This window comes from Stegostoma tigrinum, chromosome 9 (genome assembly GCF_030684315.1).
Source record: "Stegostoma tigrinum isolate sSteTig4 chromosome 9, sSteTig4.hap1, whole genome shotgun sequence".
Taxonomy (NCBI): domain Eukaryota; kingdom Metazoa; phylum Chordata; class Chondrichthyes; order Orectolobiformes; family Stegostomatidae; genus Stegostoma; species Stegostoma tigrinum.
Genome location: NC_081362.1, coordinates 17,460,642 through 17,486,938, shown reverse-complemented (window position 1 = coordinate 17,486,938; position 26,297 = coordinate 17,460,642). Strand labels below are relative to the sequence as shown.

The following is a 26,297-nucleotide window of genomic DNA, read 5'->3' as shown; positions in this document are numbered from 1 at the left end:
GTTGTCTATATCTAAAATAAGATTCTCTTTTATTCTTAACTAGAATCTCAATTTCTTTATTCATCCATTGTTCCTAAATCTTATTAGCTTTACCCTTCACTCTAACAGAAACAAAATACCTCCAGTCTCGTCATCACACTCTTGAACGTCTCCCATTTGTCAGACGTCCTTTTACCTGCGAACAGTCTCCTCCAGTCACTGTTTGAACATTCTTGTCTCATACCATTAAAATTTGTTTTACTCCAATTAAAGACTTTAACTTTTATGGAAGGCTTATCCTTTTCCATGATCATTTTGAAACTAACAGAATTTTGACCACTAGACCCAGAGTCCCCCCACTTTTCCTTCAGTCACCTGTGCTGCCTTATTGCCCAAAAGAAGGTCTAGTTTCGCTCCTTCTACACCAGGTGCATCCATATATTGATAAACAAAATTTTCTTGAACACGTTTGACGAATTCTTCACCATCCAAACCTTTAACACTGTGGTAGCCCCAGTCTGTTGGAAAATTAAAATCCCCCATTATTACAACCTTATTACTCTTACATATATCTGAGATCTTCCTACATATTTGTTTCTCAATCTCCCCCTTTAAGTAGTGGGGGGCTTATAGTACAATCCAATCGGTGATCTTTCCTTTCTTATTTGTGATTTCTACCCATCTATTTTCACTGGATAAATTTGAGAAGTATCTTCCCTAGTTACAACAGTAGTGTATTCCTTCATCAAAAACACCAATCCCTCCTTTCTTGTTTCCTTTTTTATCCTTCCTGTAGGATATAAAGCACAACGTTGAGCTGCTAGTCTTGTCCATCTCTCGGCCAAGTTTCTGTAATAGCTAAAACGTTCCAATCCTATGTACTTAAACATGCCCTGAGTTCATCAGCCTTATCTGTAAGATCCCTTGCATTGAAATAATACAATTTAGTTCTTCAAAGTTACTACATACTCTGACTGTCTCTCTTCTTTCTTTTCTAATTGACAAGCGCTGCTCATATTTCATAACCTTCCCCATCAATCCTTCTGTTTACAATGCTACTTAGAATTCCTCCACTGCACCCGTCTATCAAAATAAAATCTCCCTTCAAGCAATGAGCAAATCTCCTTGCTGAGATATTGGTCCCTTTCCAGTTTAGATTCGACCCATCCTTTTTGAACAGGTCTCTTCTATCCTGAAAGACATTCTAATTGTTCAAAAACCTGAAACCCTGAACAATACACCACCTCTTCAGTCATTGATTTATTTCCTTTAACCTTTTGTTCCTTCCCTAGCTTGAGTTTGGCATTGGAAGTAAACCAGAAATGACTACTTTCAAAGTTCTATTTTTTAATCTTCTACCTAACCTTTTAAATTTGCTCTGTACTGTTTTAATCTTTTCCCTAAAAATGCCATTCCTACCAATGTATACAATAATTTCTGACTTCTCAGTCTCACCTTTAATAGTATCCCTGAAATGTTTAGAGATGTACCTAGTCCAAACGCCAGGAAAGCAGCAAACTATCCTAAATTTATGCTCATTGCCTCAGAATCTCTTGTCTATGTCCCTTACAAGAGAGTCCCCTATTAACAATTCTATTAAATCTTATCAAAAATTGCCTAACATCAGAATCATTCCAAGTATCCAGTAACTGACTGGCCTTCTGATTCCCTCTGAGAGACTATCACCTTCTGCGGTTCTAAGAAATGCATATCTATTCGATAGAGGAATACCCACCAGAGACTTTTGAACTACTGCCTTACTGACAATCTGACAATCACCCACCTTATCTGACTGATCCTTAACTAAATCTATTAACAGTCTGACTGTGTACCTCATATATGCCCTTAATAATGTTAAACATAAGAAAAGTTTTAATAACACCTTATATATAAACTAAACTACCTTTATTCTGTAATACTTACCTCCCATTGGGTCCCATTTCGTTGATTGGTCTTGAGTAAAACAGTTGCAAGTCAAACTGATTTAGCTAAGGGATTTTGAATTGGGTATGCCACTGATACAGATTGATTAACTATTGAGGAACTAAGTACAATTCTGAATGACCAGTCACAAGAACCATCTACAGTATAGCACCAAAAGCAAATTAATTGCTGATGTTATAAATACTCAGCAGATCAAACAACCCCTTTACAGGAGTTTTAACACTTCAGATGTAGGTTTGCTCGCTGAGCTGGAAGGTTAATTTTCAGACGTTTTGTCACCATTCTAGGTAACATCATCAGTGAGCCTCCGGTGAAGCACTGGTGTTATGTCCCGCTCTCTATTTATCTGGTTAGGTTTCCTTGGGTTGGTGACATCATTTCCTGCGTTGGTGATGCCATTTCCTGCTCTTTTTCCCAGAGGATGGTAGATTGATTTGGAGCCAGTGTGTTTGTTGATGGAATTCCGGTTGGAATGCCATGCTTCTAGGATGCCTACTCAAATTCATTGATAGTATCCTTACGTACACATGAGGAAGGTCACCACTTTGATTGGGACAACACATCCATCCTAGGACAAGCCAAACAGAGACACGCACGAGAATTCCTAGAAGCATGGTTTTCCAAACGGAACTCCATCAACAACACATTGATTTGGAGCCAATCTACCATCCTCTGAGAAAAAGAAGAGGAAATGACATCACCGACCCAAGGAAACCTAACCAGATAAATAGAAAGTGGGACATAACACCAGCGCTTCGTCAGAGGCTCACTGATGATGTTACCTAGAATGGTGACGAAACGTCTGAAAACTAACCTTCCAGCTCAGCGAGCAAACTCACATCCAGAAACTCAACCTGAGCTACAAATCTTCTCAAAACTCACTTCAGATGTAGAATTAGACTCTAAAAGGATCCATGCCTGAATTGTAACAGTGCAAAGTAACAAGGACTTTTTTAAAATGTGCACACTTCACATGAAAAGTATATTTAAAAAACATTTTTTGCACCTTTTGTGCAAATTATTACATTTATACAGTTGGTAGTTACCATGTATGTTTAATTTGGTGTTTATGTTAAAGTAAGAAATAGGGGCAGGAGTAGGCCATTCCATCTTTGGAGCTTGTTCTGCATTTCAGTAACATTTACCTCAGACAAAGATTCCTGCATTTCTCATACTCTTTAATCTCCTTGGTGTCCAAAAACAATCTAGCAATTCATGTCTTCAAAATACACAACAATATACATCTACAGCTGCCTGGGTGGAGATTTCCAAAGGTTCATTATCTTGCGAATGAAGACATTTTTCCTCATCTCAGTTCTAAATGGTCGATACTTATTCCGAGACACAACCCAGCATCTCAACTCACTAGCTCAAGGAAACATTCACACACTATCTATTCTGTCAAGGAATTGAAGAATTTTATATCCATAAATAAGATGTTTTTTCATTCTCGTGAACTCACTGCTCTGCTCTCGGCTTTGGCTTTATTCTGATGCTCCACTCCACCTTCAAGCTTGTCATTTTGTTGAAATGTTAGTATGAATATTAAAGGAAGGGGTTTACGTTATTTCTAAAATTGTTCTTGGAGACTTCACACACCCTCAAACCTGAATTTGAATTTTGTACATTTGACCAATCTGCATGAATGCTGAGCTAAAATTTTTTAGGAATTGTTCAGTTAGTTTATGCAAGAGTGCCTCTACATCCTATGGCAGTATCTGTTTGCTTGTTTTCAAAGTAACTTGAAGAAAGACCATATTGCAGAGACTGTATTTTGCATTTAATATTTTTTAAGAGTATCTGCATCCCACTTATAACTTGACAGATAACAATGATCACATGCTTGCCTGGTTTTGTTTATATTTGGATTGCAAGGAATCTATTTTCCCAGTTGGAAAAGTTAAACAATAACTCTCTCTATAGTAGTATTTTTGTTTGTGTCTTTTTGTAATAATTTTCAATTGAAACCAGGCAATGAATTTGAGTAGGTTTTCAGATCCACTTCAAAACATTTCATTCTTTTTAACTTCAGAAAGCAAGCCAAGCTGAGAGAGAGAGAGAGAGCTGCAGAGACAGACAGTCAAATTATTCACATTTACTCTTTGGAAATAGTGATTTATTTTCATAAGATTTGTTTATCCAGCTGCAGTGGGTGAGTGAAACATCAATTATCAGTTGAATGAAAAACCACAGATGCTTTATGAGGTAATTCATTTTTTTGTATATTAATTTGAGGAGGAAGGAGGTATTGTGAGTATTTGGGGAAGTTGGTTGGTCAGGAACCAGGTTGTGTGGTGGAGATGAAATTTGGGTGAGGGAAGAGTTATTGAGTAGTTCCGATGTTGACTAATGGATATTGAGTTCCTATGTATTTGGGATGAGTGGGTAGTTGTTGAAATTGAGTTAGAATGTGGGCATTGGATTTTGGGGTGAAGTGGTTTTCTAAATTTAATGTAGAGTGACATAGCAGCATGCAAAACTATCTCCCAAATTTTTTGTAATTTAAGAACTTGACATTCTTTATTCACATCATAGTTGTTTTATTGTCAGGTTTTAAAATTAGATGATTATTATGCAGAAACTGATTTGGAGGAGCTGCAAAAGTTTAAGAACTGGGCAGGCTTCTTGCAGAAGAAATTGTAGAACCGTGTAAGTAAAGATCTTCAAATTGGGCACTGGTAAAAGTATGTATCATCACTGATCTCTAAATGAACTATTTAAATGTAATCATGATTAAATTTAATGATACTTCAAACTCAACTTCACTCAATCTGGGCGAATACTTACCCTAGCATTTGGAAGGTAGCAGATCATCGAATGAGAGATAATGGGAACTGCAGATGCTGGAGATTCCAAGATAATAAAATGTGAGGCTGGATGAACACAGCAGGCCAAGCAGCATCTCCTGGCTGAAGTTGGGAAAATGGCCTTCAATCCTTTAACAGCACACTTGACTACACTACCAGACACATTCCTATTAAGCTTTTCTTCTATGGTTATCTAGCCTATGAGCCCCTCAGAGTTACTTCTGTGTCTGTGCAATTACGTACCCAGTGCAGCACATCTATCAGGCAGCATAATACCCTGCAGGAGGCTTTTACCATAGATCATATTCCAGTGCCATCACAATGCCCCCCAGCCTGCAGCTCACCATGTGGTTTTTACTTGCCTACCTTGCTAATTATATCTCTCTTGGTGTAAGGTGACCATCTCATTTGAGGTGTATACCTGACAATATTCTCTGGCCACCTATGCTCACTTCCTGGTATGGTGGTACAGTAGCTCCAATGACTGTCCAAATCACAGAATTTCAATCTAGACAAATTCATCTGGAACCTCTCTTTACAGTTTTGGTAGTTCTAGACAGTCATAATTTGAAACCTTTCAGCCTGCAGTTTTCATCCAACATCACAATGAGAAGCAGAAATTTAGTTCCTTAAGGTTGCACTCAATTAGAGGTTTACCTTTCTTTATATAATAAGCTATGTTATGAAAATTTCAATTGATCTCAACCTTTCCATTTATTATTTTGGATGGAGAGAGCTGGGGTTAAGTGGGTGATGGTGGACAGAGTACCTGATTTACACTGAAAACAAAAATCGCTGGAAATCACAGCAGGTTGGGCAACATCCATGGCGAGAGAGCAAGCTAATGTTTCGAGTCTAAATGACTCTTCAAGGTTCTGATAATCTGCATAATTTATTCCTGATTTACACTGACCTGTGTGTGAAGAGTTCTATTCCACTCGGAGCGAAGTTCCCTTGCACCTACTAACTTAAAACGGTCAAAGGTGAGTTCACAAGTTCCTAGTATTTAGAAACTAATTAAATCGCTTTCTTTTAGAAAATGCCTGATGGGACACGAGAGCTTTGCTATGATTGAGGCTTGCACCTTTGAGCCAACACAGTGCCACACTTGACAAGGCAGAATACGAATGGCCCAGGCAAGTCAACAAATTGATATTCAGGTTCTGCATGACCTGCGGCAAAAATTCCCTGAAGTACCTGAGTGTGTTGTCTCCCACTGTATCCTGCAGGTAGGTGCTGTAAAATCTGAAAACACTGATTTCCATAATCTTATAGTTGTAGTTATGGATCAATGATGTGAGAACTAGTGTGTTTTAATTGAAAATCTTAACAAACCTTATTCATCATGGCAGTGTTTGTTATTAAAACTCAAACAGGTTTACTCTCAATACCTTACTCTCAATACCTTACTCTCAATACCTTACTCTCAATACCTTACTCTCAATACCTTACTCTCAATACCTTACTCTCAATACCTTACTCTCAATACCTTACTCTCAATACCTTACTCTCAATACCTTACTCTCAATACCTTACTCTCAATACCTTACTCTCAATACCTTACTCTCAATACCTTACTCTCAATACCTTACTCTCAATACCTTACTCTCAATACCTTACTCTCAATACCTTACTCTCAATACCTTACTCTCAATACCTTACTCTCAATACCTTACTCTCAATACCTTACTCTCAATACCTTACTCTCAATACCTTACTCTCAATACCTTACTCTCAATACCTTACTCTCAATACCTTACTCTCAATACCTTACTCTCAATACCTTACTCTCAATACCTTACTCTCAATACCTTACTCTCAATACCTTACTCTCAATACCTTACTCTCAATACCTTACTCTCAATACCTTACTCTCAATACCTTACTCTCAATACCTTACTCTCAATACCTTACTCTCAATACCTTACTCTCAATACCTTACTCTCAATACCTTACTCTCAATACCTTACTCTCAATACCTTACTCTCAATACCTTACTCTCAATACCTTACTCTCAATACCTTACTCTCAATACCTTACTCTCAATACCTTACTCTCAATACCTTACTCTCAATACCTTACTCTCAATACCTTACTCTCAATACCTTACTCTCAATACCTTACTCTCAATACCTTACTCTCAATACCTTACTCTCAATACCTTACTCTCAATACCTTACTCTCAATACCTTACTCTCAATACCTTACTCTCAATACCTTACTCTCAATACCTTACTCTCAATACCTTACTCTCAATACCTTACTCTCAATACCTTACTCTCAATACCTTACTCTCAATACCTTACTCTCAATACCTTACTCTCAATACCTTACTCTCAATACCTTACTCTCAATACCTTACTCTCAATACCTTACTCTCAATACCTTACTCTCAATACCTTACTCTCAATACCTTACTCTCAATACCTTACTCTCAATACCTTACTCTCAATACCTTACTCTCAATACCTTACTCTCAATACCTTACTCTCAATACCTTACTCTCAATACCTTACTCTCAATACCTTACTCTCAATACCTTACTCTCAATACCTCCAAAACTTCCCTGAATGCCTTTACCGCGCCCCCCCCCCCCCCGTCTCCCATCATTTCCATCCTTGCCCCACGTTTCACCGTGTACACCCACTCTCCTCCTCAATCCTGCCCCTCTTCCACTTTTTTCCCTGTCTTGCTCCGCCCCTCGCGTGCTCTCTCTCTCCCTGCTTCTCACCACCTCTCTTCCCCTGGTCTCATGCTCCCCTCTCTCCATTTTTCTTGATGAGCCTCTCCCTTTTACTTGAACTCTTCCAATTACCTCTTTCCCCACTGCCCCATCTGTCCACTTGTCCCAATCTGCCCTGCCTTTTCTTTCCCTTCCCCCCCCCCCATTCTTCTTTCCTGTCCTCCCTTCCTCCCACCCTCTTTCCTTCAACCCTTGACTCTCCCTTCTTCACCCACCCTCATTCTCTCCCTCCTCTCTTCCCTTCTTCATCCATGAGTCCCCACCCCTATCCTATACTGCTAACGTAAAATAATATGGTGACTTGAAATCTGGAAAGCCAGAGGGTGAAATTGATAACTGAAATTTTGAAGCACTGTAGTTTGAACAAATGTGCTTTTTTTTCTTTTGTAATTTAAATAAATTATTAGGCAAGAAGTTAAATAACTGTGGGCAAAAAGTTGGTGAGATAGAATATCATGTGGGAAAATGCAAATTTATTCATTTTGGAAGGGGAACAAAAGAACAAAATATTATTTAAATGGAGGAAGCTGCAACCCAAAGGGACTTGGAGGTATCTGTGCACGGAACACACAAAACTCGTACAGAAATGCAGCAGATAATCAGAAAAGCGAATGGAATGTTAGCTCTTATTTCAAGCACTTTAGAGTGTATGAGTAGGAAAGTCTTACTACACTGTACAACATGCTGATAAGACCAGGTCTGCAGTTCTGGTCCCCTCATTGAAGGAAAGATATTTCATTGCAGGCAGTTCAGAGAAGGTTCACTTGGCTGATCCCTGCTATGGAGGGATTGTATTATGAACAAAGATTGGGATTCTACTTAGTGGAGTTTAGATGAATGAGAGACGATCTCATTGAGACACATAAGATTCTTAAGGGGCTGACAGGGTAAGTACTGTTTCTCCACATGGGAGAACCTGTGAACAAAGGAAAGGTCTCATAATAAACAGACACCAATTTAGGACTGTGTTGAGGAAGAATTTCTTCTTTAAAAGTGCTAAGAGTTTTTGTACTTGCCATGGAAAGCTGTGGGGGTAGCTTCCTTGTGTATATTTAAGGCTGAGATAGATTCTTGATCAGTAGGGGAATCGAGTTCTGTGGAAAGGGCAGTAAAGTGGACATGAGGAATGTCGGATCAGCAATGATTCTATTGAGTGGCAGAGGAGGCTCGAGGGGCCAAATGGCCTATTCCTGTTCAAATTTCGTATGGTCTTACTAATGTGGGTGCATTAATTTGTTTCCTAATTTTCTGCTGCTTTTTTGTTTTCTAGAACGGTAACAATTTAGATGCTTGCTGTAAGTTCTTGTCTCAAGAAAGCACCAAATATCTTTATGGAGAAGGGGACCTGAATTTTTTGGATGAGTCCAGCATTTCTGGGCTTCACAATCACATGTCTGAACTCAATCTAGATGTCCAGTCCCAGAATGTGTATCAGCGTTGGAAGGAAAGGAATCAATTGAATGGAAACAGAACTGTGCCTCATAGTGTCAGTGACGGGGCGCTTCCAACTCCTCTAACTAGCTATGAGCCTACACAGCAACCACAGGTAACGCCAACACAGTTGGCTGCAGGTTTGAATATGTTTGGAACTATGGACATGAATCGCAGCCCATCTTCAACACAGCAACTTGGACTTCTTCAGCCATTGGGCTCCAAGGGAATATCGAGTACAGCCCAACAAATGCCCAGGTTCAATCCAATTACTGTCACTCTAGCTCCCAACCTTCAGACTGGTCATAATACTCCTACATCTTTGCACATACGCGGTGTGCCTCCGCCTGTACTTAATAGCCCCCAAGGTAATTCTATCTATATTAGACCTTATGTGACAACACAAAGCAGTTCAAACCGCCAGATGTCACAGCAGCCTGGCTGGATATCTGGGCAAAATACCAGCAGTCCTCAGTACAGTCATAATCAACAGCAGCAGCTCTTCCAGGCTCCACAGTACTCTCAACCACAGCAGATGGAACAAGTGGCAGGCTTCTGTGCCCCTGTTACTTCACAGTGTGGTTCAGCATATACCTCATCCCAACAATCTGTACACCCAGGCCAGCAAAACCATCAGACGTCTCATGTGTACATGCCCATCAGCTCCCCCACCACGTCTCAAGTTCCCCCTTATCAGTCTTTAAATAATGCACATCCTTCAATTTACAGTCAGTACAACATTCAGAACATCTCAACTGGGTCACGGAAAAACCAAATTGAGATCAAACTTGAATCACCACAGAGAAGTAATGCAACAATGCTGCGTCCCTCCAACTCTCGCACATCCCCTTCACCTTCCATTAGCAGCCAGCCCGGAGGCAGGAGTCAACCCACAGTTTACATTTCGGCAAGCCCTCCATCGTGTGAGGAGATGGTTGGACGCAACCAGCCGAAGCTCTATATCTCGGCAAATTCTACATCCGGTGATGAGCCAGGTCTGCGAAATCAGCCTACTGTGTATATATCAGCAAACCCAAGTTCAGCATCTTCCTCCCGAAGTGCTGCAGGACAGATTAGCATGGGCCCACAGCAGGGTGCTTTCATTCAACCAGCCTATATCCGACATCACCCACCCAAGAGTCGGAGTGCAGGCAATTGCAATACTGCCACTTCTCCTCGAGTGGTGGTCACCCAACCCAATACCAAGTACACTTTTAAGATTACAGTTTCGCCAAACAAGCCACCTGCAATTTCCCCTGGGGTTGCATCACCAACTTTTGAACCTTCTAACCTCTTAAGCCTGCCCGATCATTATGTGGAGCCTGAACCTGTTCAGCATTTGCAACTAGCAACTGATTCTGCATCAACTCGTGACAATCGAATCAGTGAGATGCGAAGGATGAGTGCGGGATCTGATGATGCTGCCTATACAGAAGGTATTGAGAATTTTAGAAGTTGTCATTCTCTAATTCTCTTGTTTCAGCCAGTGTACATCACAATGGTTTGCTTTTCAGTAGTTTAAAAGCTGAAAGGCAATAGATTGAGTGATGATGCTATTGCAATCCTTGCAAGGAGCAGTTGATTTCTGCAGTGATTTGATGAATGGAAAATTGTTGTGTACCTGTACAGTATGGTAAAATCTGCTTGGAAAGGGCAATAACTTGACTGATAGTCCTTTTAGGAAAAGTTGTCAATGAGTACTTCCCCACATTTTATGTAGTTCTGTGTTTTTTTTTAGCAATACCGTTATGTCATTACCCATTGTGCGATGGGACAACAAAGTTTCTTGGAGTCATGACAAATACATAAAGTATGAATAAAACAAACTAAGCTAATTCAAGTTTATTGTGAAAATTAAATTGCAATATTAAGTATTTTATTTATGATACAGTGATGAAATTTGATGTGATGCTGTACTGTAATGTGCTATAAATCAAGATTATATAACTATTGGTGTACTACTCTCAATATTGCAGCGTGCCTCCTGGACACCTGCTATCACCTAATCTTGCAGTAGTCCTTCATTTTGCAAATGGTGGAGCTACACGTCTTCTCACAATATCTTATAAGTACTGAAATCCCTGCGCTGCATATTATATCACTACTATAGATTGGTATTAGGATTGAATAGTTTATGTGTGAAGATTGAGCTAAAAGTCGGGGGTTTAGATTTGATCATTCAGAATGTGATAGAGTAGATGTAAAAATTTATGTGACTTAAAAGTTGAATCATACATAAAAATGCATTAATATTAATTTAATGATACTAGAAAAGGCGAAGACGAGAAGTGACTTGACCCTGGCCATTTGAATGAATTGACGTGTAAAGTTCAAAATGTCATGGGTTTTCTGCTACTGTTAACAGCTGCGTTATATGCAAAACAACATTTTGTACCTTTTTAACTCATTTTATTGTACCAATTTATCTTTAGCTACACTTTTTTTCCTCAAATAATGGTATTAGTTTCTTTCAAATTACCAAGCATTGGATATACATTATGATAAACCTATTAGTTAAATAATTAAAAATGAAGTCTGACCAAATAAAAAAGGATTTTTAAAAATTTTGTTCTTGGTTTTTTATGTTGTACAGAATTATATTTTGTCCGCTACCTAGTGGTCTCTAAGTTGATTTGCTGATATGCTTTTCAGCTTTACTAGTGCATCAGAAGGCCAGAATGGATCGACTCCGTCGAGAACTTGAGCTGGAGAAAAGAAAGCTAGACAAACTGAAAAGTGAAGTTAATCAGATGGAAAGTGACCTTACCCAAAGACGCATGAAACGATCAAATTCGGCTTCCCAAATCCCATCGGTACGATTCACAATTCAATAATGGTTTCCAAATTTACTTACTTCGTTTAAATCTGAGCTGTTCACATTCATTTATGTAATACTAAAGAACATATTTTAAATAATTTTGTTTTAAGTTCATGCTGTAAAAGAGTCACTTGTTCAATTTAACAGTAGTATTCAGTGCTGAAAATTCCTGAAAAACGGTATACCATAATTTGCTGAATACAGATTTTAATTGAAGTTAGTAAGGGCCTTACCTTATCAATCATTTGATCCCCTTTATAAATGTTCAACTCAAGCCATCAGTGTACAGTCAAATAACGATATTGCAAACTTTGTTTTTGCAATATAAAACTGCAAGTACTCAGTAATTTAAGACATTAGAAATTATAATTTGATATCAATGATATTTTACTGTCTTTTGAAGTTGCTGAGACTATGTACCTTGGTCTTTCAGTTAGAGGAAATGCAGCAGCTGCGAAGCAGCAACCGCCAGCTGCAGATCGATATAGACTGCATAACCAAAGAGATTGACCTGTTTCAAGCTAAAGGTATGTATAATTTCAAATAAATTGAAGGCGTTAAGCTGATGTAGTAATCAGTTTTTTAAAATAGCTTGATTAAATCTCTTCGTAAATGCCCACTGGCAATTTTCTGCCTTTTAAGCAAAATCTTGCTGTCTCCCTCTCCTGAAAGTACAGGCTCAACTACCGCTTCTGTCTTTGCTAGAAGTTATGGCACTGGCTTTCCTCGCATCTTTCTCTCTTCTGTTACTGACCTTTTATTGAGACTGTTGACTACTTCTTTCAGTAAAGGATGAAGAGAGTGTGCTGCAGAAGAGACAAGAGGTAGAACGATGTCACTTTCCCAAAGTGGTGGGGAGTGAACTTTTATGAAAATCACGGGATTAGGAATCAGTCAGTAAAGTGGATTTGCAGTTGAAGATTAGGCATTTGAAGAATATCACAGCAAGTTTGTGGGGGAGGCAATGGCTTAGTGCTATCTAGCTAGATTACAAACCCAGAAACCTAAGTAATGAGTGGGTGATAACAAAGTGTAGAGCTGGATGAACACAGCAGGCCCAGCAGCATCTTAGGAGCAGGAAAGCTGACGTTTCGGACCTAGACCCTTCATCAGAAAAAGGGTTAGTTTCGATCCTACAAAGATAGATGATGTAATTTGAATTCAGTAAAGTCTGGAATTAGGAATTTAGTGATGACCATGAAACTGTTATCAATTGTCAGAAAACCTGATGTGGTGCACAGCTATCCTTAAGGGAAGGATATCCACTATCGTTACTCTGTCTGGAGTCACATGTAGGTCAGACTAACAGCAATGTGGTTGACTTTTAACTGCGTTTTGGGCAATTGGGGATGAGCACTAAATTCTGATCTTGTCAATGACACCCACATCCCAGGAATGAATTTTTTTTTAAACATCCTTATCCTGAACTGCCCCCTTTAATGACTTTACGTGCCTCCAACCTTTCTTCTTTGCACCCCTTTTATAAAATCATTTATCTTATATTGTTTTCCTGCAATTTTTCTACCAAAATGAGTCACTTCACATTTCTCTGCATTAGGTTCTATTAACCACTGGTCCATCCAACCCACCAACTTGTCAGAGTTTTTGAAGATCTCCCCAGGATTCACAAGTTCTGTATCATCCACGAAATTTGAAATTGTACCTTGTGCACCAAAGACTAGAGCATTAATGTAAATCAGAAAGAGCAGGAGTCCTACCATGAATCCTTGGGAAACTCCACTATAACCCTTCCCCTCGTCTGAAAAACAACTGTTCATTCTTTGCTTCTTTAGACAGCCAATTTCATATCACTATTGGTACTTAGTTTTTATTCCATGTACTCCAACCTTGTTGTCTTTGTTGCTTTGCATTGATACTGGCAATCGCTTGCTAATGAACATGAATATCCACCGAGGAAATTCCCTATCATTGGTCATGGGTTCTGTGGTTCCTTGTGTGAATGATGAGTCTGATTCCAGAGGCACATCTCTGACCATACGTTTAGCGGGTATTTCCTGAAGGTGGGATTGGAGGTTGCTGTTGGAACTTTGGTTTTGTAAAACACCTTTTCTGATGCTTTTATTTGAAAGTCCTCGTACTCCACATCTAAAGCATTATCTACATTAACCTTGCCTGATATCTTAACCTGCATTTGCTCAAATGAGTCTCAATTTATTTCCCAAATTATTTTTCTGGAAGCTTCCTCACCGGTGAGGTATTGTTGGGCTACTCTTTACACTCTTATTCACAATGGGTATAACATTTGCAATTCTCAAGACCGCTGGTAATACCCTGGGCATAAGGAAGATTGCAAATTGCCTCCACAATTTCCACATTCACTTTTCTCTCTAATCTTTTTAAGGCATTTAATTCGGCCCTGAAACCTTAAACTGTTCGTACTTAAAGTTATTATCTAACGTCACCTCCATATCAACTTTTAAACTCTTCTTGTTTCTGAACTACATCTTCTTTTACTGTGAGCTGAACAATGTCTTTTTTAATAAAGAAAAATACATAGTATTACTTTGTTACCTCAATCTTGCCCCTGTCGTGCTCACAAATCTCCTTTTTGGTCCCTGATTGGCCCTCCTGTTAATGCACTTATACTGTATGTCCTTAGAAGATTTTTTGATTCCCTCTGCCAGTTGCCGGTATCTTTTCTTAAACTGCTATTTTTTTAAAGTATTATGCACCTGACATCATAACACCATTTTGTATTTTTGTTGTATCCCACTCCCCTGAGTGGGAATATACTTTGACTGTACTCAAACTATATCTTTAAAGGCAGCCCATTGTCCAGTCAGTTTTACCTGCTAATTTTTTGTTTCCGTTTTATCTGAGCTAGATTTGTTTGTCATGATAATTGGCACATTAAATGTTAAATCTGACTCCTGGATGTTCCAACTTGAAGCAATGTGTGATATAACCTATTGTCTCTCTTTACAGGACCACACTTTAACCCCAGTGCTATCCACAATTTTTATGATAACATGGGATTTCGAGGTCCTGTGCCACCTAAACCGAAAGGTAGGAGAATCACATTAAATGAACTTCAGTGGAACCTGTATTATGAAAGGACTTCGTCAACCATTCTCAAAATTACCCTTTTTGACCAAGCTTTTGGTCATCCTTTCTATTCATTCTGTCATATTTTTTCTAATTATTTTCACGGGAAGGATAATGAGACTTCCTTGTGTTGAATTTTTTAAAAAGTGCATTCAAACATGTTTTTATAAGAATGACTGAAAGGATGCTGACCGAAACCAGTAAAACCTGGAGATCAGCTAAATCAAGAAGTGGTGATTATTATTTAATTGGGAAGGGGAGGGAGGGACATGTTGAAATCATTTTTGAATTCTCAATTTTTGCATTAATCCATTTAAATTAATCAAATCTGAGAAAGTTGAGAAACCATTATTTTCAACACCATTTAACATTTATGTTTCTAACAGAGCAGAAACCTGCAATTAAACCATCAAAACCAATAATTGATCCAGAGGAGGATGAAGGGGCTCAATGGAACTGTAGCACCTGTACCTTCCTGAACCATCCAGCTCTGATTCGCTGTGAACAGTGTGAGATGCCCAAGCATTTCTGAGCCATAACGCTCCCAGTGAAAGAACGAATGCCTCAACAGATGCTGGGATAAAGGAATTGTTTACAAAGACTGTAGTAACTAGCAGATACAATGCTGGAAAGAAGTTTAGTATGGACCAGGTGGTCTTTTTAATGGAGATTATTATTTCAGCACAAAGGTTTTTGGGATTGAACGCACAGCTTCAAACTTCAGTCGAGTGCTGGGGCCTGAGCTACTACCAGGTTTGCCAATACCAGATACGCCTTTACAAACAAAACAAGTTTTTCACAAAGCCACATCTATATGAACTGCTGTGGGTCTTGATGTCTCTTCTGACATATCTTCCACAATTTCTTCCCAAGATGCATTTTTTAAGGAGAAAACATGTAACAATTCTCAGGATGCTGCAGATGGAAATGATTCAATACATTTGATAAGTAGAAGCAACCGAATGAGCTGTAAGAACAGCAGAGGGCATTTGTAAAGCTAGACTTAAAGGAGCACCTGAGAGTGGGTGGAACAGAATGTGTGCATCACTAATAGACCTCACTGCTCTGATCACCTTTCTGCTCCAGAACTTTCTTAAGATTCAGCTTTGGGATGACCAAGTGCTCCAATGTTTTCTGCAATGCATACAGTCTACTCTTCAAGCTTCCTGTACTGAGCCGTACAGATCCGGGAAGTTCCAGGTTGACTCCTGCCTGTGTGCTCAGTTAGCTCAGGTCAGTAGGGATGCTGCATGTACGAGAGATGGTGAAGAAACATCAACAATTGCTGCTCCTAATTCCTATCTGTTAACCCTTCTGCTGGAAAGAGAGGATGCATACTCACCTGGTGAGAGCAGGTTAGGGTTTGGTTATGATGACTGGCCAACTGGCATTCACATGAAGAATGGGTAATCAGGTGGACTAGCACTGGTGAAACCATGTGTGCTGTTACCGTACCTTAGAGGAGGCGGGGAGAAATTTGGGGAGGAGCGTTTCTTCTCTTTCTCTCTGTTCCTGAGTTTCCTGTATTACCTGTATGTATCATGCTTTAGACTTTGGTAACTAACATCATTTGAGCGGTTTTTAGTAAAATCTTTTGTCTCAATCACCTGGATACCTATGAGAAGTGAAGCCTTAAATTAACTTAAGAAAAACAAAGCTATGTATAAAGCAGCTTTCAGTGGCCTTTCTGTACAGCATTTCTATAAATTATGCTCTTGAAGAGACCTGCAAATGCAGTTTCCAAGACAACAGTGCAATGTTCATGTGTGAAATATATATATTTTTAAAAATGATATGCAGTGCTTGATCACAACTCTCCTGGCACTGTATAATGACACAGTGCTTAAGCATCGCTTTCAAAGTAGGAAAAAAGAATTTGAGGTGAACAGCTGAAGTTTTTAATAGACCAGGTACACTCAGTTGCCATATTGTGCACTCTTTACGTCTAAATTGCCTGTTATTTCAATTTTTCTGAACACCAGGTTCCTATTTTGTTCTATTGTTTATGTTGTTAAATTGGCCTGACTTGATTCTAAAATTTTTAGTACAAAAGTTTTACATTACGATTAGATTATATATAAAACAATTATGTTGTCACACAGTGGTCTGAGCTTCATCTGCAGGTCTAAATGAAAATTGACTGGTTTTACGTTTTATTAATAAAACATAATGGGATATCTTAAGTTGATTTTTCCATTTTAATTAGGTACGTCGTCATTTTGGCACAAAAGCTATTTATCAAAAAAGGAAATTGTGAAATTTTACTTGAATATCTCTGGGTTGTATAGGTATTTGTGAGAAACCTTCCCATTTGTCATAATCTTCTAGTACAATGGAGTGTTCCAGGATCTTAATAGTATTTGTGGCAGAGAGTGCTCCTTATGTCTCTGCTGTAGCATCTCAGGTACTCTAGATGGCAAAGGGATCCCCTTATATCCTAATTTAGTAATATTGCCGGTACTAGGTTTGAGCTCACCACAGATTACAGGAACAAGATGTCCCTCTTTGATCTATTCATATGTATTGAGAGGAAATAACAATGAAAAAATAAAATCAAAGGGCTTATCCTTTTCAAGAGCTATTCAAATTCATACATTTTGTTTTTCTTTAAAAATGCCAGGCACTACCCAGATAATTCAGTAATATACAGCAGATCCTCAAAAACATGAGCACTTTTGGATCTAGGAGGTAAGCATGTGACTTTTTAATCACAGACTCCAGTGACTAAATATGAAATCGGTCTTCAGTTTTCTTAAGGACTGTGGAAGCATTTGCCATCAAAGACCACAAAATACTTGCGGGTTTTGAATGTAATTTTTACGTGATGTACGTATTTAAAATGTTCATTTATTAAATGTAAATTATTCCACATACGCGGAGTCAAAGTTAGGATCCATAAATGAGAGAGCCAAGAATAAATTCAATAATAAATTTAGGGAGTAGTTAGAATACCAAGCATGCTATTTGATTTGAGTGGTTGAAGCAAATAGCATAGATGCGTTAAAGGAAAAGCTATACAAGTCTGCTCTAGGTACAGGAGAAAAATATAAAGATATGCCAACAGGGTTAGATGAGTTAGGGAAGAGGCTTGTGTTGGAGCCTTAACACCAATATTGTTTGACTGGACAAATTTATGCATTTTCATACTGTAAATTCTACATTCTGAAGCAGATGAAAGAAAAAATTCCCAGGTTTTTGTGTTGCAATTTGTGAAGAAATGGATAATATCTCTGACATCCCAAAGAAGCTAATGAATCAAGGACACTTGAGCTTGGAAATAATCTGTTAACATGGATTGAGAATTGATAGAACAACAGTTCCAGTTTCTTCAATCTAGCTTCATAACTGAAGCTTCTTGTCCCTGACACCATTCTCGTAAACCTCATTGTCACTGTCTCCAATCTGCTCACATCTTTCCAGAAGAACAGTGCCCAGAACTGTACACAGTACATCAACCAGAGTAGTACCCTTTATTTTAGATTCACTCTATCTTCTCTACATCAAATGTATCACCTCACACTTATATGCATTAAACATCATTCGTCCACTCCCCCAGCCGACACATGTCCTTTTGGAACTCTACACTGTTCTCCTCCTCAGTTTACCATTCTTCTAAGTTTTGTATCATATTTGTGTCCTGCACACTAAAGTCTAGATCATTAATATATTATCAAGAAAAACAAGAGTCCAAATACTGGCCCTAAGGGAACACTAATGCAAACTTTTTTCAAACCCCAAAATATCCATTAAACATTACTTTCTGTTTCCTAACTTCCAGTCATTTTTTTAGAACTCACATTACTACTGTCCCTTTTGTTCTATAAGATCTAACTTTGCTCACAAGTCCATTTTGCTGCAGTCTATCAAATGCCTTTTGGAAGCCCATGGATGCCACATCAACCTGTATCAACCCTCCCTGTTGTATTTTTTAAAAGTGTCTAGCAACGTAACACAATTTTCCTTTCATAAATCCATACTGAGTCTCCTTAGTTAACCTTTATTTGTCTACATACATCCTGAATTATTGTTTCTAATTGTTTCCTCATTACTGAAGTTAAATTGACTGGTTTGTAATTGGTATAGTTTATATATTTACATGCTCACTCTCTTTTTTTGAATAATATTGTAAAGTTTGCAATTCTTTGGCATTTTCCCCTGAGTCCTAAGACTAAAAAAATTATGCCCACTCACACTTACTTCACTATCCTGAATGTGTGAGAGCCATCTTTTTGAAGGTAGCCAACTATTCAGCAGTAGATTTCCCCGTGATCATTCGGCACCAGTCTATCCAGCCCAGTTTCAGTTTTGGCCCAAAAGTTTGCTCTCCCCAGTTAATCAATCTAGCTCTGGATTGTTAATTGTTCTTTTCCAGAATGAGCCTAAACCTTGCAATGCAATGATCACTGTCCCCAGAATGTTCCCCACTGACACTTAATCTGTTTGGCCCACCTTGTTCCCAAGAGCCAGTCTGGTGGTACTTCTTTTCTCATTAGACTTGACACATACTGCTGTTGAAAATTCCCCTGAGCACAGTCTAGGAATCCTTGCCCTTCTCTGTCACTTACACTACCATAGTCTCACTCTGCATTTGGATAACAATAACTGTAATGTTCGCACCTCTCTGTTTAATCTTGCAGATTCTTTCAACATTCTCCACATTCGTAGATAGCTAATACATTGCACCTGATCAATGTGCTTGCACCTTTTTCGTTCTCTGACTCTAGCCAAATTGACTCTGTACTTCAACTTTCTGAGACACACTTCCTCCAGCATTGCTCCCCTTCACTGCCACCCCTTCTCTTCTGCCTTGCCTATCTTTACTGAAACCTGGAACCAGAAAAATTTAACCCTTAGTCCTGGTCTTTCTTGAACCAAGCCTCTATTATGTAGCCACAGTATCATAATTCCAAATGGCAACCTGTGCCTGTAACTTACCAATCTTATTTACAATACTCCATGCATTCACAGACATGCACTGTCATCGTGGTTTAAACATTTTACTTTCTCCCTTACTCTGATTCCACTTATTAACTTAGAAATCTATTTCAGTGCTGTATCTTTGAATATTTTGTGCAGCCCGGTTCTGATATACCTCCCTGACACTACATTTTCAATTTAGCTTAAACCCTCCCTATCTGCACTAGCAAAGGACCTCAGCCCCAGCTCTGTTCAGACGCAACCCATCTGGCTCACAAAGTGTCATCTTAGACAGGCCCAATTACCCAGCAATTTAAATCTTTCCTTCCACATTTTCATCTGTCTTATCTTCCTATTTTTGCATTTACTTGGACATGGCACTGGAAGTAACACAGAGATTAGTACTTTTGAGCTTCTGCTTGCATATTTTCTATCTAGCTCCCTAAATTTGACTGCTGGATCACCTTCCTCATTCTGCCTGTATTGTTGGTATGAACATGGATTACGGTTGTTCACCCATCTCTGAAGAAAACCTGCAACTGCTACGTGACCTTCTTAACACTGACACCCAGGAGGCAACGTATCATCCTGGAGTCAGAACTATGGCCCACAGAAATACTGTGAGTTCGAAGCAACAATTTCTATCCCTACTACTCTTACTCCTCCTCTCCTGTAAAGCTGAGGCATTTACAGTACCCCAAGCTTAGCTCTTGCTGCACTCAGAGGAATGATTCCCTTCACCAGAAATCGGAACAGGAAACTGGTTAGTGAGTACAATTCTATCAGGTACTCCATACTACCTGACTGTTTCTTTTGGGGTGCCTGGCAGAAATCCATTCCCCATCTGTCTGCATGCTGTTATATTATGGTATGGCCACCTCCATACTGTTCATATGATCTGCAGCCTCATGGATACACCAACGTGACTCTAACCATCGCTTGAGCTCCAGAGCTCCAAATTTATGCAGCTGGTGCCATTTCCTGACATTTAATCATCTACCTTTTGTGAAATGTCCATGACTCCCCATGTACTAGAAGTTGAATATTTTGCATTGCCAAGCTCCCCTGGCATATCTTAAGCTTCTGTCGAACAATGTGCTCCAAACAGGAGATTTGAGAGTAAAACGTAGCATTACTCGCCTTTTCCAGTTAACTCCCCCTCCTGTGCCTATAAATTGGATACTTAGCAGATAAATTGGATGCTGGAGGGTGGAACAAGTTGAAACAAAAAAATGCACAGGGAGTACTTCTTTCCCCTCCTCACTTAAATCCCTCAACTCACCAAAATACTATCACTGTGTTCAAGCTGCGCTCAATGCTGTATCATACTGAGATGCAATATTTATGTCTTGAAGCAAGCCCCTACAACAGAAATAAAAGTCTGTTAACTTCCTCCTTAACTAACCTCGCTGTTCCACAGTAGATGGTGTGTATGCCCTTGCTCCCAAAATTTAAGTAGTAACTTTCAGTTAATCGTTAAATGTAAACAAATTTTTATTTTAGAAGGTGAATAAGATTTCCCTATTTCTTAGAATTCCCTGTGCTCCATTCAAACCATGTGCAGTGCTAAGTTGCACCTCCTAACTTCTTGGGATTCTTAAGGCATGTTTAGATTTTCAAAAAAAAAGAAAATTACATAAATCATGACCTTCTAATAGCAACTTTTATTCAAGCAAATCTATGTTACATCAAAACCAAAGTCTGCAAGAAGTCAGAGGTGTTTCCTTGATTCACCTTGGTGATCCTGAAACCTGCTTCAGATGCTGGCAAGACTTTGCCCAGGTTGTAATATCCTAGTGCTAGTGCATTTGTTTGAGTCAAAGCTGTGGATTGTTTTCTCTAGAGGTTTGAGTTTACAATCCGGGCAGCTATTTTCAGGTCATTTCTGACTGAGTGCTCTTTGCCAATCCCTAGCTGGCAATGAAAAATGCTGGCCAGCCATGCCACATCCCATGCATGAATAGACAAATAGCCTTCTTTCATATAACATATTAAATTGAGGAGTCTCTGGTCAATTTAAATTATTCCCAGCATAAATTCAGAGGATCAAGCGTGGTGTGCATTCTCCCTTAACCAACACCACCACAGGAACATGATCTGCTGTTCAAGGAACCTTGTGCACAAATTGGCTGCTTCATTTTCAGACTACAGTAACTACACTTTAAAATCCATTTCAGTTGCTATGAAGCTGCTTGGGACTTCCTAGAGGTCATCATGGAAGGTACAATGTAAATGTGTTTTTTAACTAACAGCAAAAGTGTTCTTTGATAGGTTGCTTGTGATCAGAGATAATGGGAACTGCAGATGCTGGAGAATCCAAGATAACAAAGTGTGAAGCTGGATGAACACAGCAGGCCAAGCAGCATCTCAGGAGCATTTTGCTGTTGCTTTAAGGATTTGCTTTGAAATTCCTTGCAATCACGATATAACTTCGTTATATGTGTGATGAAAGTGATCACTTTGTGGCATTTAACTCTCCACCTGTAAACAAATGTCTTCGGGTAATCTGTGTATAATTTAATGCTAATTAAATAAAGAGGTTGATAAAAGCACGAGGGGCATGAACAGAGTCAATAGACAAGGGCTTGTACCTGGGAGGCGGAGTCCAAAAGTGGAAGGTCTAGGTTTAAGGTGAGAGAGGAAAGGTTTAAAAATGACCTGAGGGGTAACGTTTTTCTCAGAGGATGGTGCACATATGCAACCAGCTCCCAGAGGAGTATTTAAAAGACATCTGAATGGGTATACAAATAGGAAGGGTTTAGAGGAATATGGGTCAAATGCTGGCAAATGGGACTAGGTCAGATTGGGATGTCTGGTCGACACACAAGTTGGACTAAAGATTCTGTTTCAGTGCTGTATGACTGACTCTATAGTGTTCAGTGTGTTCTACACTATTCTTTCCCTAGGTGGCAGTGTAGGCCTGTTGTGTCTTGATAACACTTCCGTTTTCTCTCCCAGTGGCTATATAGTAAATTAGATCACTTTTATTCACTGAGCCATTGAATTAGGTGCTTCTCTGCTTCTGCATTCCGGATAATTCAGTCCTGGGTTGCCCATCCCTGATTTTTCTTGTGGTGGTGAGCTGCTGCCTTGAGTTGCAGTCATTGTAGAGAAGATGTTCCCATCATGCTGTTTGGGTCATTTCAGCATTTTAGCACAGCTGTACTCCATGAAATCCTCACTTAATATGACTCCTTGTACTAATATAATGGCAAGAGAATACTTGATGAATGGTATGCCCCTGGAAAACACTGCGGATCGGAGGGACTGTTAGATGTCCACTGGTCACTTTTAAGGTAGCAGGACAATTAGATAGATGGGTTAAGGTGGCATTTGGGATACTTGCCTTTGGCCGAGATGTAGGGTTTACGAGCAGGAAGGTTATGCTGAGACTGCATGAAACGTTAGTTAGGCCATAGCTGTAGTATTGTATGGAGAAGGTGCAGAGGAGATTTACCAGAATGCTACCTGTCTGGAGGGCTTTAATTATGAAAAGAGATTGAATAGTGTATTTAGAAAAGGCATGAAATTTGTAAATGTGGATTTTCAGACATTTGCTCATAAAATGAAACTCGTTAAAGGAGACAGAGTTACCTGGCAGGTACAGAAAGCAGTTAGGAAGGCAAATTGCACATTGGCCTTAATTGCAAAGTGATTGGAATACAAGAATGAAGAAATTACTGTACAATTATCCAGGGCTTTAGTGAGACTGTATCTGGAGTACTGTGACAAATTTTGTTCACCACATGAAGGTTCGGTAGATTGGTTGCTGGGATGAGAGAGTTCTCCTTTTTTGAGGCTGAATAAATTGGGCTTTTTGTTTTTGAGCTTAGAATAATATTGCATGAGTTCACTGAAACATTCAAGGTTCTGAACGGATTTGGTAGGGTAGATGTAAATTCTTTCCCCTGACTGGGACATCTAGAATCTCAGAACACAATCTCAGAATCATTTGGGATTTTTGGCAGAGAGGACTTCTTTGAATTTTCCTATGAATCTTAGGAATTCTAAACCCTGAAAGGTTGTATATTCAGTACATTTCAGGTTGAAATAGAGAGTTTTGTTTCCCAAGGAATCATGGGATTTGAGGAGACACCAGGAACTGGAGGCAGGAAGCCGGCCAACTGTGATTGACTTACTCATCTTTCTTATGATCCTGAATGGCTGTTTGTCCCATTGTGAAAGGTATTGGATATTGCAAAGGCTACAGACCCTAACAACCATTCAAGCGCCTAGCCAAACTGCAACACTAGCATCTACCCTACAATATGGAAAGTTGCCCAGGTATGTTCAGTTCACAAAGAAGAGAGCAATTTTTTTTAAAATGGGTAATACTGTCCCATTAGTCTACTTGCAATCATCAGCACAGCATGAGATGTCATCAATAGTGGGCTGTCAAGTGGCAACATTTCAGCCATAACCTGCTCAGTTTGGATTCTACCAATGGCACTCAGCTTCTGTCTTCATTGCAACACCTGGTCCATACACAGACGAAAGAACTAAACTCCAGTGCTGACAGTGACTGCTGTTGACATCAAGGCGGCATTTGACTAAGTGCAGCATTAAGGACCCCCAGGTGAACTAAGTTAGTGGGATTTGGGGGAAAGCATTCCTTGGTTTGGAATCATGCTACCACAAATGGTGGATGTAGATGGTCAACCATCTCAGTCCTAGAACATCACAGCAGGAGTTCCTCAGTTCCATAGGCATAATTATGTTCAACCATTTCATCAATGGATTTTATACCACTGTAAAGTTAGATGTGGGATGTTCACTGATTTTCAAAATATTCAGCATCTCCTATGACTCCTCAGACTCTGAAGAGAGAGGTCAGTGCTTCTGAACTGGACCAGCCATATAATCACTGGTTCCAAGATTATGTCATAGGCTGGGAATTCTAGGGTAAATAGCTCACCTCTTGACTCAGCCAAGCCTATCCACTAACACAAGAATGCTGGAGAATATCAGCAGGTCTAGCAACATCTGTGGAGAGAAAAACAGGGTGAATGTTTTGATTCTGGTATGATTCTTCTGCGGACTTTGATGACTATCCCCAAGTTATCTGTACCTCTTCAAGTAACAGTTAATCCTATCTCATTCTCTTTATACCAAGCCTTTTTAAAAATCCTAATGATCTGAATTTCACATCCAAGCACTGTCTTCTCCATTTATTCTCTCTTCCCTATATGCTGATCCTTACTGTCTGTATTCATTCTTTCTGCTGCCCCATCTTTCACATTTATTCCATGATCTTTAATCATGCTTGACCTGAAATATTCAAACTTGTCTTAATATGTGGGTAGAATGAGGTTGTGGGATCAATGTAAATAACAGCAGTAGTGAGGAAAATTGACTAGAACGAGTGATGCATTCATTGTCCTTGACAAATGGAAGACATTGCATTCATTGGACTGCCAGAGCAGCAGTGTATTGACTGCCGTTGAGTAAGAGAAGGGGCTACTAGAGATATGAATCTTGTCTCGTATCTGTGCACTGTTTGGTGTCGAACACTAGGAGGTGCTGCAGCCATTGATCTACTCCAGTACCTGTTAATTGGCTGCCAGGAAGGAAGGTATGTTGCAGAACTATCTAGAGCAAATAGGCTGAACTGAACAATAGCAGTAGCTTGGCACTTGCTTCCATTCTTACAGCCCACTGGCTTTCTATTTAGGAAAACCCTATTAAGGAATACTGCAGATGAATATAATCTGAAAACATAACAGGTAGTAGACCCTGCCAACCGTGTAGTTCTCCCCAGAGGCAATTGTCCCCTTCCCCAGTCCCTCACTGTGCCTTTCAAGTCAACCTAGAATACGTGCTTAGGTTCTTGGATTCTGAAAAAAAGGATCAACCCTGTAATCCAATGGTCACAGAGTATGAATCTTGAGATAGTAGTATGTGCGGGGCTACAATAAGCCATCTGCTCAACAGAAAGTAGGGCAGGTAGTAACAGGCTGGGCACAGCAGTTTGTGAGAGATCTCTTCCTTGAATTGGGTGCAGGACTGTGGAATGAACAACATGAATTGTCAAAAATAATTTACAACAATATCACTGTCAACAGTCTTAAATTGAGAAATTTACGTAGTTTTACTTCTACAGTTGAAAACACCTGAGAAATGTCCTGTTTGACCTAACTAAAGTTAATACAAGTAAAGGGTTAGAGTGTAGTCCAAACAGTTCTACCAGTTTTTGTTTTGATTCAGGGATTGTTCTTGTACAGCATTGAAACCACAGGTCCCTGACACTATTATTTGGATCTGATCCTTTGTTTTTGGCAGTTCAAGTCTCTCCTATAACCACATGAAAGTGAAACAATCCAACTCTCTTTGGACTGGTTTTCAGGAAGATCTTTTATTTTGAAGAACGCCTGTCTGCAAGTCCCAGATCTGGTTGATGTGACAAATTGACAACATTGAATACATACCTGTCTCATCATGATGTAATTGTATTCCTCACCTTCATTATCTAATTTATCATGAATGAGACTGTGCGAGTATGAACATAGCAAAGAGGGAGATAATTCAGCACTTGCAGACAGAAAACAGAAGCATGAGTGGCCATTTGGCTCCTTGAGCCTGCTCCCTCATTCAA

At 39.3% G+C, this 26,297-nt stretch overlaps 2 protein-coding genes across 5 annotated transcripts in view; both read left to right on the top strand.

Annotated features, from left to right (window-relative positions):
- Positions 1-16,971, top strand: part of tab2 (TGF-beta activated kinase 1 (MAP3K7) binding protein 2) — a 36,270-nt gene extending 19,299 nt beyond the window's left edge. For 3 of the 4 annotated variants that reach the window (XM_048536878.2, XM_048536877.2, XM_048536879.2), the window contains exons 3-8: positions 5,767-5,959; positions 8,744-10,340; positions 11,557-11,717; positions 12,156-12,249; positions 14,669-14,749; positions 15,175-16,971. In XM_048536878.2, the coding sequence (XP_048392835.1) occupies positions 5,858-5,959; positions 8,744-10,340; positions 11,557-11,717; positions 12,156-12,249; positions 14,669-14,749; positions 15,175-15,320 (2,181 nt within the window). In that variant the 5' untranslated portion in view covers positions 5,767-5,857 and the 3' untranslated portion in view covers positions 15,321-16,971. The remainder of the gene's footprint in view (positions 1-5,766; positions 5,960-8,743; positions 10,341-11,556; positions 11,718-12,155; positions 12,250-14,668; positions 14,750-15,174) is intronic. The other variant, XM_048536880.2, reaches the window with a different exon arrangement.
- Positions 16,972-17,421: 450 nt separating this feature from the next.
- LOC125455169 (pleckstrin homology domain-containing family G member 1) overlaps positions 17,422-26,297 on the top strand; it is a 281,538-nt gene continuing 272,662 nt past the window's right edge. The window contains exon 1 of the mRNA XM_048536871.2: positions 17,422-17,476. The gene's annotated coding sequence lies outside the window, so the exon portion shown is untranslated. The remainder of the gene's footprint in view (positions 17,477-26,297) is intronic.